Here is a 20,554-nt window from a genome sequence, read left to right as displayed (position 1 = left end):
TTGTAATTACTGCATTTCATAGTTGCTTAATTCCACTGTTAACATGCTGCCCAACCTGCTTCCTGACCTATGTTAGGGTTAGGGACAATACTAGGCACTAGACATATCATAATAAATTTATTAGTCTTTAGGGTGCCACAAGACACTGTGATTTTTATTAACCTACACAGACAAAGCATAAGCTCTCACAAACAGTTCACTCATTCTGCAGGGGCTAACGGGATAAAACATGTAATACAGGTATTAGATATAGATGAAATCAATGGGCAGAGTACGAATTTACAACAACAAAAGGCCCTGCAAAAGTAATGACAATTTTTCATCATCAAGTTTTGCTGCCTATATTCATCTGTGCTGATATCGAAGTTTCTTCCACATTCATCAGAGGAAAAAACCACAACAAAATGCACTCTCTATTGTGATCTACAAAGAGATACAGGCTCAAGGAAGGCCTGAGTTGCATATGGGAGATTCTATTACAAATAAGACGGCTTTGGGAAAATTACAGGGTAACAACTTTCGCCACAGGGACTGTTGTGGGAACAGAGAGAGCCATGAATACGAATATTGGGAGCTGCCTTTCCCCCCACAGAGTTAATGGTCAGTCTGGCTCAGAATTGCCTACACGGACTGGCAGTGGCTTCTCCTGGGTCTCAGGTAGGCTGGTCTGCCAGTTCTACCAGCGATTGAACCTGGCACCTTCTGCATGTACAGTAGATGCTCTGCCAACTGAGCTATGGCCTACTGTGAAGCACTGTGGGCCAGGGACATCTGTTGGATGAAGTTCTGGGATGCATACAACTCAGCTTCTATTAAGGCTGGTGGGTTTGCATGGGGAGAAAGTCGATAGAGAGAGAAGCATCTAAGCTTCCTAGACTGTCCTTCTGACCTAACCTGCACTGACCCTTCCCCAAGTGTTAGTCTGAAACTCTCAGGGTTTCTGACCTCACTTCCTCCTCCTCCTCTTCCTTCATCCCACTTGGGGAGAGGACACCTTTCCCCCCTTTATCTCTCTCTTGCAGAAATGAAGATGCAGGTATGGATTTTTTACTTTGCTGGAAGTAGGATCTTCCCTGTCCGACATGTACTTCCAATAATAAAATTAGGCTTCTTTTTTCCATATTTAAATCTCAGTGAGATTACATCTGGGGTAAAGTGTCTCCTACAAGTGCACACTGATGTGCCATCATATCCTGCATTGTAGGTCCTGCAGTGAGCAGAGGGTTGGACTAGGTCCCTTTCCTCTCTATCATTTCATGTGGAGCTCTTTGGAATGAGACCAGTGGCCCAGCATCCTGCTTCCAGCAGAGGTCAGCTAGATCAGGGTTTCCCAAACTTGGGTCTCCAGCTGTTTTTGGACTACAACTCCTATCATCCCTGACCACTGGTCCTGCAAGCTAGGAATGATAGGAGTTGTAGTCCAAAAACAGCTGGCGACCCAAGTTTAGGAAACCCCAAGCTAGTTGATGTCATTTGGAGTTGTATCAGCAGAACCTTGAAGTATGTACTGAAATCCTTCCTTGGTTGGGACCACACACTACCCTGTGTATAAACACACCGAGGATCTGAGTTTAGGAAAACTAGAAAGCTATGTTTATTGCAGGAAATACATCCTTAGTAAGAAATATATTGGTTCTGTCTAAGTCAGGTGGAGGTGCCTTGAAACATGCTTGTGTCAGCAGGAGAGACATAGAAAGATGTCTCCTCCAACAAGGTGAGGATGAAGATGGAAGTAGAAATTGAGGTCAGCAATTCTTCTAAGTATCACTGTAGCACTTAAGGGAAAATCAATGCAAGTTAAAGGACAGTTTTGGAAGCTTGGAGGTTCTTCTATCTACACCTTCCCAAGCAGACACATCAGCCTTCAGGGCAAGCCCAACACATCCGACAGTAAATTCCTCAGAAAAGCCCACAAGTACATACATACGCTTCAGGTTACAGACGCTTCAGGTTACAGACTCTGCTAACCCAGAAATAGTACCTCGGGATAAGAACTTTGCTTCAGGATGAGAAAAGAAATTGCGCAGCAGTGGCGTGGCGGCAGTGGGAGGCCCCATTAGCTAAAGTGGTGCTTCAGGTTAAGAATGGTTTCAGGTTAAGAAACAGACCTCCAGAACGAATTAAGTTCTTAACCGGAGGTACCACTGTAATAGACTTTTCTTACTGCTCCACAGAAACTGGTATTCAGAGGTACACAGCCTCTGAACCTGGCTTAAAATCATTGATAGAATAATTTCCCCACTGCTGCTAGCAAAATGCTGTGTTTTGGAGGTTGGACATGAGGACCCTCTAGACTGGTGTTCTGTTGTGGATGCATTCTGCAACACGCTGAGATGCCTGCATTGCAGGGGGTTGGACTAGATGACCCCCCAGGAACTAGATGACCCTCACATCATTCTGCGTTGTGAGTTGTGCTGCAATGTGTCCCCAGTGTTGCAGCATTATTGCACTCTAGAGGGGCACTGCCGCACAATAGTGCAAAATAAGCATGGGGGAGAAAAAACAAACTGTGAAAATTGTGGTATGAAGAGTTCCAGGAATTCAGCAGGGAGTTATGGGAGATGTATGGAAATGAAGCAGTGTGCACATCCCAAAGCGTCTGGGGATCACGTATAACAGCCCCGATACCATCACGAGCACCAATAATCATGAATGCACAGTAAAGAGGACATCCTTTGCCTTAGTTTCTTTCAGAGTAGTCGCATCTATCCCAGACCTTATGGTTAAACTAGGCACATTTACCCAGAAGCAGGTCCCATTGAAATCAGTGAGAGCTGCATCTAAATAATCTTGGAACAGCTGCCCTCTCTTGGAGGGAGGGGAGGGACTTGGCTCAGTGGTAGAGCAACTGCTTTGCATGCAGAAGGTCCCAGGTTCAATCCCCAGGCAGGGCTGAAGGAGACCCATGTTTGAAATCCTGCAGAGCTGCTGCTGGTCAGTGTGCTAGGCAGTACAGAGTTCAGACAGACCAATAGTCTGACTCGGTATGAAGTAGCTTTCCATGTTCCTCACAGCTGAATGATTGTTGAGTAGGTCTGAAACTGGTTTCAACGTGTGCACAGGCTGAGCAGGCTTATATAATATTCATATACTGGTGTGAAAGTTAAGAGCGTTGGAATAGGACCTTGAAGACCATGGTTGAAATCCTCACTCAGCCATGAAGCTCTAGGCCAATCACTCTCTTCCAGCCTAACCTACCACACAGGGGTGCTGTGAGGATAAAAAGGGGAGGGGAGAATAACGTACACCGCTTTGAGCTCCTTGCAGGCAAAGGAGATATCTAAATGAAATAAAAATAAATAAAAAGTGTGGCAACAAGCAGGGGTGGTTACTCCGGATTACCTAAAGTGGATTGCAAGAGGGAGAACCTGCAAGGATGGATTTAGAACATGCAGACAGTTCTCACTCTTCCAGGCAGTTGTTCATGAAGCCGGGGTAAAACCACAGAGAGTAGATGATCATAACAACCGAGGAAGGTGGTGAGAAGGTCCCTCCTCCTCCTCTGCCCACGTTGGAAAGCTTGATGCTGCGTTTCTGGAGAGCACTGCCAAAAATCTATCCAGCTCCCTTCCACCTCCCCTCGCTCGACTGCAATTCCTTGTCAACACCTTGAAGTTGGAACATGTTACCATATATATGATTTTATATCTGTCTCTCGCGTAATCTCCAGATGAAGCAAACTGGTCAAGCCGGATCGTGCCACTCACCTCCCTTGGCCTTGTGTAAACGGTTATGGGATCGCTTTGCGAGGGTTGGGGGGGGGGGACGGACGAGTAAGTAGAGGGACCCAGGAGAAGACTGAGGGGGTGGGTTGGGGGGGGGGAGGAGGCGTCTTTTTCGTTCGGGACCAGCTCCCTGGTGTTAATGAAAACCAGGGCAGAGAGGCCGGAGCGAGTGCGGACGCGCGTCTGACTCCGTCCTCCCCGTGGGTGGTCTGACCTTTGATAAACATGCGGGCCCCTTTCCAAAGAAGCAACCCCCCTCGCGTCCTTCCTTTGCCTGCAAAATCTGCTTTTGACAATACTAGCCAGATACATTTCCAGCCTCGGATTACACTCCCCACCCTCCGCCTCCCCGCTCCCAACGTCTTCTTTCTAGCAAAGACTCCTTCACTTAAGCAATTAGCTAGTAAAAATACCTGCAGGGGAAAAGGAGGAGGCGGGGTGGGGAAATAATTCTTCGATTCTTTTTAGGACAAAAAAAATATCGCGGAGCGAGGAACAGCGCTTGCAAACATTTGGGCCATAGGTTTATCAACAGATAAACGTATATTTCTCTCTCTGTGTATATATATATATATATAAATTTTGCCGCTTTCTCCTCCCTCCTCGGATCGATCTTTTTGCAAATCCATTCCAGCGAGCTAGAAGATCTCTTTTGAAAAAGCGCCACTGCAGATCTTGCAGACATCCCGCGCCGACGGATAAATATACAAAAATAAAATTGCTCCAGCTGGTTACTTCCCCTACATCTGGAAAAATAAAGGAAAGTGTACATCTATGCGTTTTCACCTACATTCGTGACCCTCCTATCTCTCCCTAGGCTCCAGGAGACGCTCTGAAACAGGCCCGCTTGCTAAGAAGCAGGTCCCATTGATTTCCATGGGGCTTCCTCTCCAAGGAGCGCCCTTAGGACAGCAAGCTGTAATAAACGAGGAGGGTGGCCGTTGGTCTGGGTCAGGAGGAAAAGCGCACCGCTCCGGATTCGAACCTCTAGGAGTGAAGCCGGAGTATTTGGGTTTCACCCGGTTTCGTTTTGTAAACAGCGCCGGACACCCTCGGTGAATGGTACACCCGGTACCATCCTCTGTATCACTGTGAGGAAAAGCAAGGCCCTTGAATTTAAGAGCGCATTTGGGGACAACTCTTGAGGCAGGAGATTGATGTTCGCAAATAGGATTTTAAAATAAATAACACATCTCAAGGCATGGAAAATCTAGTCCATAAAATACCAGCACCTTTTCTCAACACTTTTCTAACAGGGTTAATCTATTTTACCTTGGAAGAGGGTGTATACACCCTCTCTCTCTCTCTCTCTCTCTCTCTCTTTTTTCATCGTGCTGTCTACTCAGAAGCAAGTCTGTCTGAATGCTTTTTTAGGAAGTGTGCTTAGGATTGCTGCCTAGACTGTGTGAAAAACAGGATATAAAAAAACAAGAGTTGGGCGCCTGCCCCGCAGAGTTCCCAATCCAAAAGGTATCTTAAGTTCTCCTGCCCTTCTCGGCCAAGTTAAGATTTTACAAGATCCACTTAAAGCAACTGCATTTTAGTTCCAACTCGGTGTGGTTAAGAATCGGCCTGGTTTTTGTACCATCGAAATAAACAAGGACTACAAAAAAAGAGTTTAGAGTCAAGTGTTGCAGCTTCTCTGGGGTGACGGATTGATCTATCTCTTTGCAGCCTGCAGCCACCTGGAGAGAGGCTTCGTGTCTCCTGAAGTGTTGAAGTCCTGGATGGTTATTCTAAGCACGCTTCCCTGGAAGTAAATTGCACTGAAACCAAGGGTGCCAACTTCCAACTTGGATGATGGAGTTTAAGGGGCTTTGAGTGATTATTCCAAGGATACTTCCTTGGAAGCATATTCCACTTAGATCAATAGGACCCACTTCTAAATAAAGGACAGGGTGTGTGTCTGTTTTTGGCGGAGGGTGGTGGTGGGGTTGCTGTCCCAGAAGACTAGAGATTTCCCTCTCCATTCAGAACAACACAGGGCCCAGCACCAGAGGAGTACGTCGACGTTACAATGGTTTCAATGAGGAGAGAGTTGTAAAAACGCATTTGAACTCTCCCGTTGCTCAGCTGTGGTCGGATAGTGCTCACTCGTGTTTGGAAAAAAAGGATGAGGTGTTTTTTGTGGGCGAGGCGGGTGTTTTTCCTTTAAATGAAGCGTATTAAAGATGGCATCGCAGGCGGCCTAACACTGGACCATAAACATTGTTGTTGTTTTAAATTTCGGAGTAAGCCCCGTTGATTTTCTATGGGGGGTTGCCCCTGCCAAATAAATATGCCTAGATTTGTTGTGCCCCCATTATTTCCACTCTGACAACCTCAAAGCGGAGTTCCTTCTTACAATGACGTCTTGCGGTTACGAGGAAGCATATATATCTATAGATCTCTCTTTATATGCACTATTATATATATATATATATATATATATATATATATATATATATATATACACTATATATATGCACTACACACACACATGTGCACTATTTCAGCTCAGTTCCTTGTGCCCTTTAAGCACATTGACCCCGGAAAAAGCCGTGGGAGGGGGACTGCCTTCAGGGTAAAAGGGCAGAGAAGCCTTCATTGTTCGGGTGGAGTCAGGGTCCCGATCCCCCTACCGAGTGACTGCATTTAGGAATGCGATATTACAGGGAACCCAGCCGGTTGCTGAGCCGGTGGAAGAATGGAAGAGGAAACTTTAATTATAGCCCAAGCGAATAAAAACAGAGATTTGTCTGCTGGGTAAGAGCGAAAGGAGCTCTAGGCTACAAAAAGGAAGGGTGTGTAAATATATGTGCTGTTTTCTGATAGGGGAAAACACATAGATTTGAATCCGGACTTAGGTCAGTTCCCACAGAAATCAGTGGGGCTTTTCTTAGTCACGACTAACTTTCCAAATAGATTTTCAACGTGGCCCTACGTTCAACGTAGGTTGTTTTCACATAGTGGATGCCATGCTGTTTTTAAAACAGTAATTATTTATTATGATTGTCGTGTTTGGCTTTGCTGTGAATTCCATGCCCTCCGTTTATACTCAGACATGAAATATAAGGCAAAGACGCGGCAGGCCTCTGCCCCTAAAAGCGTACAGTGCCAACAGCACAGACCTGTGCCTGCTTATTATTGAAGGCCCCGCCTCGGTATTCAGCGGGGTTTATTCCCAGGTAAACTTGCATGGGATTGCTCTGCAGATTGACTTTCGCTGGCTAAAACAAACGAACAAACAAACAAACAAACAAACAGGGTTCAGTCTGTGGATCTTTTAAGATAACTGGGGAAACGTCTGTTTTGACAGCTTTTTATAAACGTCCTGATTTGAATCACGATCGTTTCCCCTTTCACCGCTGTGCGAACATTTCCCCCTATAAATGCGCAAAAGCGCACCGCACTCTTAGCCATGGGGATCCTCAAAGCAGCTGAGGAGAAGCTGCTGGGCTCCGAGCCAGCGCGATCTCATCGTAGACAAGAAGAAGTCAGTGTTTTTCCTTTGAGTTTATCTCTACAGTGTGGTTTTCTTTTTTAAAAATCTATTTTATTGTATTGCACATTGCGTTGGTTTCTGAGACAATGCGGTCGACAGGCAAGCAGGGGCACCGATTTTTCCTCGATCCCTTTCCTATCAAATCGGCTCCCTCGATAATCCACCTCTTTATAACACATCCTATCCTAAACCCTATCCTAAAACCCCCAAAACAATTTATCTATAGACCTCTGGAATTCGATGGAACGCACTAGTTTGTTGTCAGTGCCTTTAGGATTGCAGCATTAAACCAGCACACCCTTTTGATGAGACTGGCTGTCCTTCACCACCATCTCAATTCATTTCAATAAGGTTTACGAAAGGAAAATTTGCTGGTGAGCTTTGGTGATCACGTTCTGTCTTCTAGTTGCAAAGAGACTTGGGTGGGACATAAATGTACCATTCCCTCTTCCTTCCACCCCCCACGTTGTATCTGGAGATATCCGTGCTTGTGTGTCCCAGGCAGGAGTCATTTCTGTTGCAATTGCGAAGACTGGATTTTTTTCTTAGCTTCTCCTTCACACACCACACAAAGCTTGCCACCCTACGTCTTCTTTTATCAGGGAGTGAAAACAGGATAGAAACTGTTTCTGAAGTGAAATTGCTCTCCTTGGGTCTCACAGATGTGTGAGGCGCCCCATAGGCTGCTAACGTCTGCTTGCAATTCGCCCTTCCCAGAAGGATCTTAGATTGGGATCTCAAGTTTTCTTTTGAAAAAGGGACAACAATATTTTTTTTTTAAAAAAGCATTTTAAAAGGAAACGGGGTAACAGAGGGAAGTGAATGGGGTGCGTGCCCCACCACCAGTCAGGAATTCTCTCTCCATAAGGAGCATTATAAGTGTATTTTAAATAATGTTTTGAAACAACAAATGCTTCTCTAAGGCCCTCAACATCTTTTCAATAAAGAAACAGCAGATCTGCCCCCCCCTCTCCACACATCACCCCACTCCAGCGATTAAGTGCGAAAGCTAAACTGCCCCCCCTCACCTCCAATCTCACCCACACTTAGACCCCTTTAACAGCTTAATTGCGCTAAATTTACCACGCGCGCCTGGAAAAGAGGGTGACAAAATCTGGAAGTGACTTACCTTGATGAGTGAGTGGCAGGCTGGGAAGCGGATGAAAAGATTCTCCGGAGAGTTTAAAAAAGATAGTAAAAAAATAATGATAGGGGGACGGTGGACACCCACCCTTCTCTAAATGTGGGTTGGGAATGTTTTTTGGGGACGCTTTTAGGAAGCACGTTTTGTGCGAGTGTCTTTGAGAATCTGTAGAATCAAGTAACAACCAACGCGTCCAGTACGGTTTTGTGTTTTGTTTTTTTACAGAAGAAAATATTTGGGATGGGAATGTATGGGGTGGGTGGAAGAAAAGCCCTAAACAATCAGCAATATAAGCTGTGGGCCACTGGAAGAAACTCCGGACGCTTTCATTTTATTAAAAAAGGCCCGGGAACTTGTTTACGTTGCGCTATATAAACATCCTGCCCCTTGTCTGCGTCTATCTCGCAAAGAAATCAGAAACTTGATTTTTAAAAGTGGGTGAGTTCCAAACCTACCGCCTTTCAAGAGAGATCCCCTTGGTGGCAGGGGAGATCCGGGAATCAGTTTAATTTTTGGTGTGTCTCATTTGTGTATAAACAGAACTGCTGGTCCTTTTTTTTAATGCGTTCAATTAACTGGTCAATTTCTAGCAAACGTCTCGCTGTTAGGGAGGGATGTTTGTGTTTATTCCTCTGCGCGCGCGCACAGACTTCTTAATTTCTTTCTCTTTTTTTTTTGTCCGAAAAACAAGGCCACAGGGAAATCGCTTCCTCGCGAGTATTACAAACTGGTTTTGCGTAGCAAAGAAATGAGGCGGGGGAGGGTGTGTTAGGACGGTTAGGATCTAAGTGGCCTTTCAACACGTTTGGAAATGGACAAGCAGAAAGTAGTCTCTGGACACAGAGAAAGATTTTCTTTGGACGGAGAAGTAAGAGCAGTTGAAACCAAAAAGAGCGGAGGATCGTTGGGATGTTTATATGTGGGTGTCAGCGAAATAGAGTTTGGGAAGCAATTTAGCAGCTAGTTAATCCAGAATCATGTACGGAAGGCCCAGATAGTCTTCAAGCCCAAGTAGCACCCGTCGATTTAAACACAAGTCGCTCCATTCAATCCGTGCGCTCAGGTCTACTTAGGTGGACGGTCCCGAGTCTGGTTTACAGCTCGGGAGCAAGTCCCGCCGATCGTTCCCAAAGGAGGGACGGCCTAAGGATCCCGGCCTAAAATACACACACACACACACACACACACACAAACGAAGTAAAGTAAATGGATTTAGGATCCCCTCGGCATACCCAAAACAGATTACTCCAAATATATTCACACCATAGATTTAGGGTTTGGGGTGATGAGGAAGGGGTGAACCCATAGGGTCAATTGAAACCCCCTGTCCTCCAGTGAGGAGGTGGTGAGCACGTGTGTGCGTGTGAAGGAATTACACGGGTTCGGGTGGAGTCTGGAAATTGTGGAGGGGGGGGGGAATCCTTCTTCTGCATCAGGACAAGGTGGGATCGGCAGAGGGGTGATGGTGGCAGCATTGAATCCCTCCGTTTGGTTGGAGCGAAGCCCCTTGCAGCGCCCACCAATGTTGAGCTAAGACGCGGAAAAGAGACTAGGAAGAAGGAGGGGAGGAGGAGGGAGGGAGGGGGAGCAACTTGCCTGGCGGGCCGGGGAGGGAAGGGGAGGCGGGGACTCCTCCTGCCTCTTACGTCGTGCTGTCAAGAGCCGCCAGGCGCCCGCTGACTTGAGATAAAAGTTAAAGGCAACCGCTCCGGTTGGGGGCAGAACCCGCGACTCACCGGGCTGAGAAGCAGCAGCAGCAGTAGCAGCAGCAGCAACTCCTCGCTGGCAGAAGCCTGGGAGGCCGGGTGGGGTGGCGGGTGGGGGAGAGCTGGGAGGAAACGCTGGTCAGGCAGGGGGTGGGGAGGGTGGGGGGGGGGAGAAAGCCCGCGCCTCCCGCGAAGCCTGAGAAACGGGGGAAGGGCGAAGAGGAGGAGGGAAAAGAGAAGGAGGAGGAGGAAGTCTTTTCCCGCTTGGAACGCCGGATTAGGAGCAGAAGGCTCGGACACAGCCTCTCTGCTGGCTTGGATCGTGAGGAAGAGGGGCGGGTGGCGGCGGGTTTGGAGACGCGCCTTTTCCAGGTAGAGGAGGCTTTGCTTCGTGTCCGGGGGTCCAGCGGACAGCTGTCCCCTCCTCTTCCCTCTCCCACGGCCTTGGCTCTGTCTCCCCACCTCCACTCCCCGTCAGTCAGGAACAGGAGCCCGCAGCTTAGCTTGGACTGAAAGAGAAGGCGACTGGGATCGGCTCCGTTTCTTCTGCATTCCGGCTTGCAGCCCTTTTACGCAACTCTCTGGAGGAAAAGCAAGGGCGCAGGAGAGAGAAAGACCTGGGAGCGGGACGGGGGAGCTAAGACCCCCCTCCCTGTTCCGCCCAGGAGCCAGTCCTTTAGGGAGGGGGCGGCGAACGGGAGCCGTCGATGACCGCAGGACTGCTGCGCGCTCCTTCCTCTCGACCCCCTCCTCCTCCTCCTGCCGAGGCCGAGGCTTTTCCGATGTCGACAGCCTCCGACAAGGCGCAGCAGCAGCAGCAGCAGCAGCAGCTGGGAGCAGTCATGGAATCGGCGTCGTCCACCACCTCCTCGACCCCCAGCAGTAGCAGCAGCGGCGGAGGCGGCAGCGGAGGAGGAGGCAGCGGCGGCACCAAAGCGAAGAAGTCCAACGCGGGCATCCGACGGCCGGAGAAGCCGCCTTATTCCTACATCGCCCTGATTGTCATGGCCATCCAGAGCTCGCCGTCCAAGCGCCTGACGCTGAGCGAGATCTACCAGTTCCTGCAGAGCCGATTCCCGTTCTTCCGCGGCTCGTACCAGGGCTGGAAGAACTCGGTGCGCCACAACCTCTCGCTCAACGAATGCTTCATCAAGCTGCCCAAAGGGCTGGGCCGGCCGGGCAAGGGCCACTACTGGACCATCGACCCAGCCAGCGAGTTCATGTTCGAAGAAGGCTCCTTCCGACGGAGGCCCCGCGGCTTTAGGCGGAAATGCCAGGCCCTCAAGCCCATGTACAGCATGATGAACTTGAATTTCAACCACCTCCCGGACAGCTACGGCTTCCAGGGGCCCTCTTGCCCGCCCAACAGCCTCCCCCTAGACGGTGGCGCCCTGGGCATGATGAACGTCGACGGCATGGGACTGGCCGGCCACTCCGTACCCCACTTGTCCTCCAACGGAGCGCACCATTCCTATATGGGGAGCTGTGGAGGTGGAGGTGGAGGAGGCTCCGCCGGAGGGGACTACGGTCACCACGACGGCTCGGTGCCCGCCTCGCCCCTGCTCCCCGGAGGTGGCGTGATGGAGCCCCACTCCGTCTATTCCAGCACGGCGCCGTCCGCTTGGGCGCCCTCCGCAGCGCCGGGTTTGAACAGCGGAGCTTCCTACATCAAACAGCAGCCTCTGTCGCCTTGCAATCCGGCAGGGAACCCGCTCTCGTCGGGCTTGTCCACGCACTCCCTGGAGCAACCTTACTTGCACCAAAACAGTCACAACACGGCAGAACTACAAGGTAAGGCCGGGCTGGTGTGGGGATGGGCGCCCCTGCGCGCCGGGCGAGCTGGAGATCGCGCGCGAGAGCGGCGATCAGGCCGCATGTAAACTGGAACAGGGAAGGAAACACGCCCAGAATTTGGGGAACGCTTAGCGCAGAACTAGAGGCTAAGTTTTTGTTCGGGGTTATGGGAACAGCCGAAGCCAGGAGCTGCAAAGCTAAAGGGAGAAGGGCAGGCGGCCAGCGCTGCAAACCCAGAGGAAATCTCAAATGTATAATGGGTGCCTGCGAACAGACCTCTGAGCACCCAGTTACAAGCAACGGAACAATAGGTTTCTTAAGGATCCGTAACAAACAAGTTCCGTGTTCACTTTTAGCGCCATATATGTAGGCTAAAATATGTGACACCTGACCAAAAATACCCCCCCCCCGGAATAAGCCTGGAAACAAAGCTGGTGCGCTTTGAAAATGTGGGGAAATCCTGATTGTATGGTTAGGTGATAAGTTATCCAGGTGACGTGATGAACCCAAGCGGATCAGGGACATCAGAAGTTAGTCCCTCTGCTATGAGGGGAAAGCTACGCTTTAAGAGCGAGGTAGAGGCTGTTCCAAAGTGAAGTAAGGGTGCGCCTGAGATTTATGTGAGATCAGAGGGTACTGGAGCGAGGGAGGGCCGATTAACAGGGGTCAAAGGGCTGGATATGGGGAGCAAGCAGGATTGTGGATGTATAGCTGGAAAAATAGGGATCGTGGGCAGAAAACGGGGGATATTTCCCACCACTACCCAGTTTCAGCTGCAAATCCTCCTCCAGTTGTTTTGCTCATAGAGAAAAGGAATAAATTCAGTTGTGGAGAAGGCGAGAGGGCAGCTCCAAAAGTTTTTTTAGCCCTCTGAAAATCGCACCTAGAAATACAGATCCGGTGTTCTCAAGAATGCGAGAAGATGATGTATTTTGAAGCAATGTACATAAATATTGTGGGAGCCTTTATATATTTTTTTGCTTCGTTTAGTCAGAGTAGTTGATTTGAAGTTTGTGGGATTGATGAGGTTTCCCTCCTACCCACTCCACCTTCGCGCGCGCCCCGTTCTCTAAGGGAAATCTAACACTACCCATTAAGTAGGTGCGTTAGGAATAATTAAATCTGCTTCGGCCCTATTGATACTATTCCGAATAACATTACGGATAATATTCCACGGGCCTTATCAATGATTGTATGTGTAGAAGCCTAGAAACTCTTATTATATATTGATGGTTTGATGCCCGTGAAATCCATTAAAGACACATTGCAGAGTGAGTTAAACAATGCTCTTATATAGTGCCATACATATGTAACGCGTTTTACGGATCCAGTTATGGAATAAATAGGGAAAGCCCCATTGATTCTAATAGGAGTATAGTCTAAATACAGTTGCAGCAATACCTACCTACGCTTCGGTTAATATATGTGCGCAAACCCTGGAATTGTACGGGGCGTCACAGATTTGTCATTGCGTCACTTTTATTTCCCCGCTGCGGTTCCCTAATAAACACGACCCAGTTTTACTTCATAGAAAGGAGCATGTTTCAAAACAAGAAACAGCGTGATTTGAGAAATATGGTTGAAGTTCGGTTTTATTTTCTGGGGGTCAGAGAATTAATCCCAGTATAGTCCCTAGTTCCTACCTCAAACGTGGCAGAAAGAAAACCTGTTCATAGTTGCATTAATATCATTAAGTAAGTTGCGCCAATATATCTTAATGCCAATTGCCTTAAACGTATATACGAAAATATTGTTCTGAAGTCAGAAAAATGATGGTATAATTAATTTCCTTGTCGTCCCTATTACTATTATTATTATTATTATTATTATTATTTATCATCATCATCAACACCAGGAACGATACTGAGTCCTGTGGCACCTGAAATATTACCATTTATTGTGGCAGCTATCTGGCGACGTGGGATACAACCCAGAAAGCTTACGCGGACAAAATTGGTTAACCTTTAAGACGCTATAGAACTCTTGTTAATACTTGTTTTGTTTTTTCTCCCCAACAATTGATTAACCCGGTTTAGCACCACCTCCTTTTGAGGCAACAACGACTTTAGTAATTATGAATAGTAATCCTATTGAATTAGCACTTCTAATACTGACCGGTCTCATCAATTCAAAACCGAGCAGAGTGCCACTGCAGCAATTAAGGACAGCAGTGGTGACAAGGAGTAATTTTAGTCTAGCTCAAGCCAAAACCAAGCCCTTAAAAATATCCCAGTGATCAAAGTGTGAACTTAAAGCTGCATTCCCACACGCACTTACCTGGAAGGATGCACATAGGACTGCGCTGTCAATTTCTCCCAATGAAACGAAACAGATTTTCAAAAATGATGATGATGATAATAATAATAACAACAGCCATCCTCACCATCCAATATATTCCACCTCTTGATTCTCTTTATACTTAAAATTGCTCCCCAAACGTTCTTTCCCAGAGCTGATCTCTGCCAAGGAGTCAATCCTGTGTCAGTATTTTACTGACTGCCTAATTTCAGTTGCCCTTTTGAACTCTCCTTTGTAGACAAAACATCTTTCTTTGCCTCAACCAGCTTTGTTAGGGCGGTTTTGTTTATTATTATTTTATTCCCCCTCCCCGCTGTCTGCTCTCCAAATTACACACCCCTCCCCGCTCCGAACAGCTCCTCTGCATTCTCGACATTGCTTACCTTGGCCGGATTCTTTCGCGTTCCAGGAGGGCGAGACATCTTTGCAGCGGAGGCCGTAAGAGAAAAAGGGACCTGCGCGATTAGTTTCGATTTTGCAAAAAAACATGTAAACGCACTACGTACTCTCTTTCGGTGGTGATTGGGATGGGGAGACACCCCCCCCTCACCCAGTGAGTCTTAATGGCATGGGGATGATGAGGGATCCTACTAAGAGCAGGGAATAATGGTTTGAAACTGACCAGCCCAGCAAGGGGAAATTGACAAGGTCTCTGTCGGTCACTGGAGACGAAAGATAAGGGGTGTTAAGAGGCGAGAAGACAAGCGTTAGTTTTCTTTTTCCAGTTCGTAGGGGAAGATGAGGGAAAATGTCTTTTCAGCAGACAAAAGATGGGTTTTTTTTTGGGGGGGGGGGGAGTAAAGAAAAGCGTGCAAGCATTCAGAGACCTAAAAAATAAAATAGCCGAAACAAACGTGGAAGGGTTGTGCTCGGAAAAAGAGTTAGCCTGATGCGCCGAAAGGCCGCGGCTAGCGAAAGCGCAGAGTCCAAAGACTTTTAAAGAATTCCTCCTCCCTGTGGCCTTTTTGCGGGTGGGGTCCTGTGGTGTTGCTTCTGTGAGAAGAGAGGATTTTTTTTTTTTTTTTTTTTTACGGTTGGGGGTAGGATCTTTTGTATTTTAACAGCTCCCCTCTAGTTTTAGCAGCCGGGCAATCAGATAGGGAGGCGTTATCAGGGCGAGCCACCGTCTTCTGACTCCCTGGTTCTGACTCCGACTCCAGCCGCTCCTCCTTGCTCCAAATGGAGCGGTCTACTGACCCGACAGGTCTTCTCACCTCTGTTTGGCCAGGGGCATCAGGCAGAGTTAAGGACAACTAGCAGCAATAGAGGGGAGCAAAAAGGCGCGTGGGAAATAATGGAGACGAACAGAGAAAAATTATGGAAAGTTGGGAGGAAATTCAAGCTTATTTTTTACAGCCTAGGGGTGGGGGTTTACTTTTTTTAAAAAAACTATAGCAACCACCTCACCTTCAAAATATAAAGATTCACGTCTCCTACTGTTTCTTTAACCTGCTGGGTTTTTTTTAGCAACATAAAGGAGACGAGGAGCATTTTATTTTTTAAAAAATATATTCCGGACAAATGAGGGAGTTATAAATCTTGGATATCATTCTGACTTCTGCCACATGAGTTTGGAAACCAAATAATAACCCTTTTTAAATGGGGGGAGGGGAGGGGATGGTCACAGAAGGCATGCAAAAAACAACATTTTAAAAAGGCAATGACTACTACTACTACTACGACTAATATTTTTTGTCAGTTCTTTACTTGGTTAAATCATCATAAAAAGGACAACCAATTAATGAAGAAATTATTCTATTGTCATATAGGCTCAAAAGTGGTTTTTTTAAAAAATTACTTAAATAAGTCCATTGTGCAGCCTGTATATGGTGTTGTTAACTGCTCTATAGATGGGTAGAGATAGGGCTGTTATTTTAAAAACCGAAAGGGTTTACAATTCTGAAAGGGAGAGGAATGCTAATTGTATCCATTGCAAGTTGTTAACCACTAAATATGAGTAATCCAGTTACTGTGTGAGGAAGTGTTCTATGGAATTTGTTAATTAGGAACCAATGTTCCAGACTGATTAGATTTTACAATGAAATAAGTATATTTAAATACTATCAGCAGATGTGGATCCATAGATAATTTTTTCCACAAGTCACTGCAAAGGCCTGGCCTGATCCTGTATCACCAGCCATGCAAAGGGATGGGTGGGTAGAAGAAAGGTATGTTCCTTTTCAGAAGAAGGAGCAAGGTTAATATCTGCTTTTAATAAAATGTCTGATTGTGGTCCAAAACCTGATAGGTTTTGTTTATGTTCATTGCAAGTCTTCATTGGCGTACAGTAGTAATTTAACCCTAGAAATAATTAAAAGCCAGGGCTTGTTTTTCCTCTGGCTTGAATGAATGTAAGTCCTCCAGCTTTATCAAGAAAGCCAAATCTATACACACAAGCACCAAAAAGAAAAGAAAAAAGCCCAACCCTCAGTCCTCCTTCCTTGGCCAGCCAGGAAACAGACTGTCCCATCCCATCCTGCTATTTGCGAATGGGCAAAATTCCCATTCCAATCAAGTGGGAATTTCCTCTGATTAAGAACGGCAGAGTTCAGAGTCCATAACATCACCTAGCTGGGTCTAACAGATTCCAGGGGGTTGATGAAGTCCCTCCCAGGGGGAGATCTTGTGGAATGGTGCCTATTGTCACCATAAACTGAGGTGGAAGAAGGTGAGGCTCCAGACTTGAATTGTGTAACCAGTTGTAGACAAGCAACAAGTCTGTGGAATTGTGTTTCTCCAAGAGAAGCACCCTAGGCTTCTGTATGGCAGGTTGTCATTGCAGGTTGCTGTAACTACTACTACAGTGTTTCAGAAGCAGTTTGTGATATGGCATGAGGTTCTGCTGTTCAAGGGATGAAGGGGAGATGTGTTCAAAAATTCCACCCGCGCATGCCAGAAGTGGAACTCAGCCACATTGGAATCTGCCCTTCTACTGAGTCAGACCACTGGCTTACGTAGCTCAGGCCTACTGAAGTCGTCATCCTCTCTCCACTCTGCCTCCCCCTGCCCCAAGTTAATTTCAGCCTAATGAAAGCTCAGTAAATCTTCAGGTTTTGCTCCCTGCTTGCAACTAAAACACAACATAGAGGTTGTGAAGTACCTGGTAAGTCCCAGTATGTGGAGGATAGATAGCAAGCTGCACAGGTTCTGTTACCCATTTATTATCCTTGACCATACCTGGCAGTAGCTCTCCAGTTTTCTGTTAATATAGATATTTATTGATCCTTGACCAAAGGTATACAAAAGTTCGTACCCAATACAAAGTATCCTTTTATAGTACACTGGAGTAAAAGAAATGCTTCTAAAATCTGTTCTGAAAAGGAAAAGAGAAGGAAAGAAGGAAAAAAGGAAAAAGGGAGGAAAGCAAAAAAAGAAAAGAAAAAGAGGAAAGACAGATGGAAAGGAAGGAAGGAAGGAAGGAAGGAAGGAAGGAAGGAAGGAGAGAGAATTCTATCCCATTTTTCTTACATGATGTCCCTTTTGTGTTGGAAATGTAAAAAACTGAAGCTCAGACATGATCTATGTGAGGCAGCTACTCTGCCTCAGAGCTGGACTTCTTTGGGCATCTTACATCAGGGAAAGGGCCACACACATCTCAGTGGTGGATCATCGGCCTCACATACAGATGCTCCCAGCTTTAGTGCCCAACATTTCCAGGTAGGGCTGAGAGACTCCTGCCCAAAACCACTGCCACTGCCAGAAAGTGTTGACAGTACTGAGCAAGATGAACCAATGGTCTGACTCAGTAGAAGAAGGCTTCCTGTGTTCCTTATGTATTCCTTCAATGAGGCAGAATGAAGCAGCTGCCTCTGCTCTCTTGACTAAAAAGAGAAAGTCTCAGCAGCAAATTCTGGGGGACAGTGGCTAGCATATGGGTGCCACGTGGTCTGCCCTGGAGCCCCTAAGCTAACTTATGGCGCTAGGTTGCAGAGGAGGACTCTGCTCCATCACCAGTGCTGAGGTAGGATTCAACCACCGGCTTAGTCAGATTTTGTGCACAGCATGGCAAATGCACAGTCTTGTCCAGGGGTCAGCAAACTTTTTCAGCAGGGGGCCAGTCCACTGTCCCTCAGACCTTGTGGGGGGCCGGACTATTTTTTTGGGGGGAGGGAATGAATGAAATTCCTATGCACTGCAAATAACCCAGAGATGCATTTTAAATAAAAGCACACATTCTACTCATGTAAAAACACCAGGCAGGCCCCACAAATAACCCAGAGATGCATTTTAAATAAAAGGACACATTCTACTCATGTAAAAACATGCTGATTCCCAGACCGTCCGCAGGCCAGATTTAGAAGGTGATTGGACTGGATCTGGCCCCTGGGCCTTAGTTTGCCTACCCATGGTCTTGTCCTTTGCCACAGGCAGTAAAATGGCTTGGGTAACTCCTGTTCCTACTGTAAAAGCCAATGCTGTAATCGACCAACAGAGGGGTAACCCTTAAAGCTTAACATGCATGCAGAATAACCCTAAAGGAATGAACTTGTTATCAACATAGTCACTCAAGCTTTGTTGATCGACACCTGTAGTGGAACGCAAGACCACCGGGATGTCACCAACTAAGTTCTACTCAGAGTAGAGCCTTTGACATGAATGGACCTATCCTCTTAATGAATTCCAGTGGGTTTCCTCTGAGTAGGTCTGGAGACAGACCACAGTTTCTATTCATGCTGAAGCAAAGTACAATCTAGGTTCTAATTCTGCAGTTTCATATCTCCAGGGTGACATATTTTTTCCACTCCTCTCTGTCTCTTGTCTTCTTCATAGTCACTTAAATCTGCTCTCTGCTTTTCTTTCAGGAATCCGGTACCATTCTCAATCTCCAAGCATGTGTGACCGGAAAGAATTTGTGTTCTCCATCAACGCCATGGCGTCATCTTCCATGCATTCAGGAGGTAGCGGCTCTTACTACCATCAGCAAGTTACATACCAAGACATCAAACCTTGCGTGATGTGACAGTAGGGCTGGGGAGCCGAGCTTTCTTGGAGGGGCAGCCAATCCCCAAAGATCCAAGTGAAAACTGTATAGAACTGTGGAACTTCCTTCTACAAGCCCCTTTAGGAGCCAAAGAACCTCCCCAGAAGCTAGACTGATAGTTGCTCATGAGGTATATGAATTTTCAAAACATCTACAGAGAGGAACACGCTGTTCTCAAGGAAGCCTTGAAGAGGAGCAAAGATGCGTTGTGTGTGCTTTTTTTTTTTGTAGGGGAAGGTGAAGCACAATGCCAAAACACTAAGTACTCAATTGTCCTTTCATCTTGGGTCTCAGTACATTCAGAACAGTGATCTGGTAAAAATTCCACAAAACACTTTTCAGTCTGTGTGGTTTCCTCCCCACTCCCGCTTAAAAAAAGGAATAGGATTCAAATGAACTCTGCTTTTTAAAAATATATCCTTACCCCAATTTTTCCACAATTTTAAATGATCATTAATGAAAACGGATTCTAAAATTTGAGGGTCAGGGATCTGCTGTACAAAGGAAAGCAGCACAAATAATGCAGACCGCGACGGTGAACGACAGTCATTTTCATGTGGTATCCATCACTGGGTCCTTCATTCAGCAACCAGAATTGGCTTCCAGTTGTAACCTCTCTTCTTATATTTTAGGGACTGAGCATGAAATATACATATGGCTCATTGTATATTTGACCTCTGATTCAGGGCAATGGCAGACTCTCCAGACATCTGAGTGAGTGCTGAGATGGTGCTCTTCCCATATCATCTTTCCTAGATCGTAATTGTGCGTTGAGTTTCCAAAGCCTTCTCTACCTTCAGGTGTTGGTGGGGATTTGAAAAGCAGGATCAGACACACACACACACACAAACACACAGAAAATGCAACAGTAGAACTGAGGATGTTGGGCTGGGTGCTCAATCACACGATCCTGTAGAAACTACCCCACCTCTTTTTGACCATACCCAAGCCTATTTTAAATAGTAAAGTACCAAATTACAAAGAAAAAGCACTTTGAGAAATAAAGGTTAAAAATGGAAACGATTAACAAGGCTCACGCTTTTATTTATTCAACATTTTAATAAAACACAACAGCAGCCTTGGTCAATCAGTATTAAAGTGATTAATGTGTTGGCAATATTTGCCGTAGGGACTGTGTGAAATAACCATCATTAATGTCAAAAGCAGCAGCATGGCAAAGCAATTTTCTCTATGTTTTATATATAATTATATATTATATATATAAAAAAATATAAATATGAAGGACGCTTTTGTCATTTCCTCCCCCTCCCCCCTTTTGCCTGACTGTACAGTTCGGTGGCACACCTATTTTAAGTTTCATTCTGCACTGTATAAAAGTGTAATGACAGTGGAAGGGGTTTTACACCCCCTGCTTTTGTGTACGTTTGTCCTTTTAAAAAAAATGGAATGCAAATAAAAAAA

At 46.4% G+C, this 20,554-nt stretch overlaps 1 protein-coding gene and 1 long non-coding RNA gene across 2 annotated transcripts in view; one reads left to right on the top strand and one right to left on the bottom strand.

The window, feature by feature from the left end:
- Positions 1 to 8,682, bottom strand: part of LOC310682788 — a 28,367-nt gene extending 19,685 nt beyond the window's left edge. The window contains exon 1 of the long non-coding RNA XR_014514157.1: positions 8,339 to 8,682. This is a non-coding gene — a long non-coding RNA (uncharacterized lncRNA). The remainder of the gene's footprint in view (positions 1 to 8,338) is intronic.
- Positions 8,683 to 10,570: 1,888 nt separating this feature from the next.
- On the top strand, positions 10,571 to 20,162 carry FOXF1 (forkhead box F1). Its single transcript, XM_083454602.1, has 2 exons — positions 10,571 to 11,850; positions 18,954 to 20,162. The coding sequence occupies exons 1-2, from the start codon at positions 10,767 to 10,769 to the stop codon at positions 19,109 to 19,111; spliced, it is 1,242 nt and encodes a 413-aa protein (XP_083310728.1). The 5' UTR covers positions 10,571 to 10,766; the 3' UTR covers positions 19,112 to 20,162.
- Positions 20,163 to 20,554: the final 392 nt, after the last annotated feature.

Source organism: Podarcis tiliguerta, assembly GCF_965153285.1.
Source record: "Podarcis tiliguerta genome assembly, chromosome: 8".
Lineage (NCBI taxonomy): Eukaryota > Metazoa > Chordata > Lepidosauria > Squamata > Lacertidae > Podarcis > Podarcis tiliguerta.
The sequence above is the reverse complement of the archived record's forward strand: the minus strand, read 5'-3'. Positions and strand labels throughout refer to the sequence as shown.

Coding starts and splice junctions, on each gene's coding strand:
- FOXF1 (XM_083454602.1), top strand. CDS start 10,767: ATGACCGCAGGACTGCTGCGCGCTCCTTCCTCTCGACCCCCTCCTCCT. Junction 11,851..18,953: donor CAACACGGCAGAACTACAAG/GTAAGGCCGGGC, acceptor CTTTTCTTTCAG/GAATCCGGTACCATTCTCAA.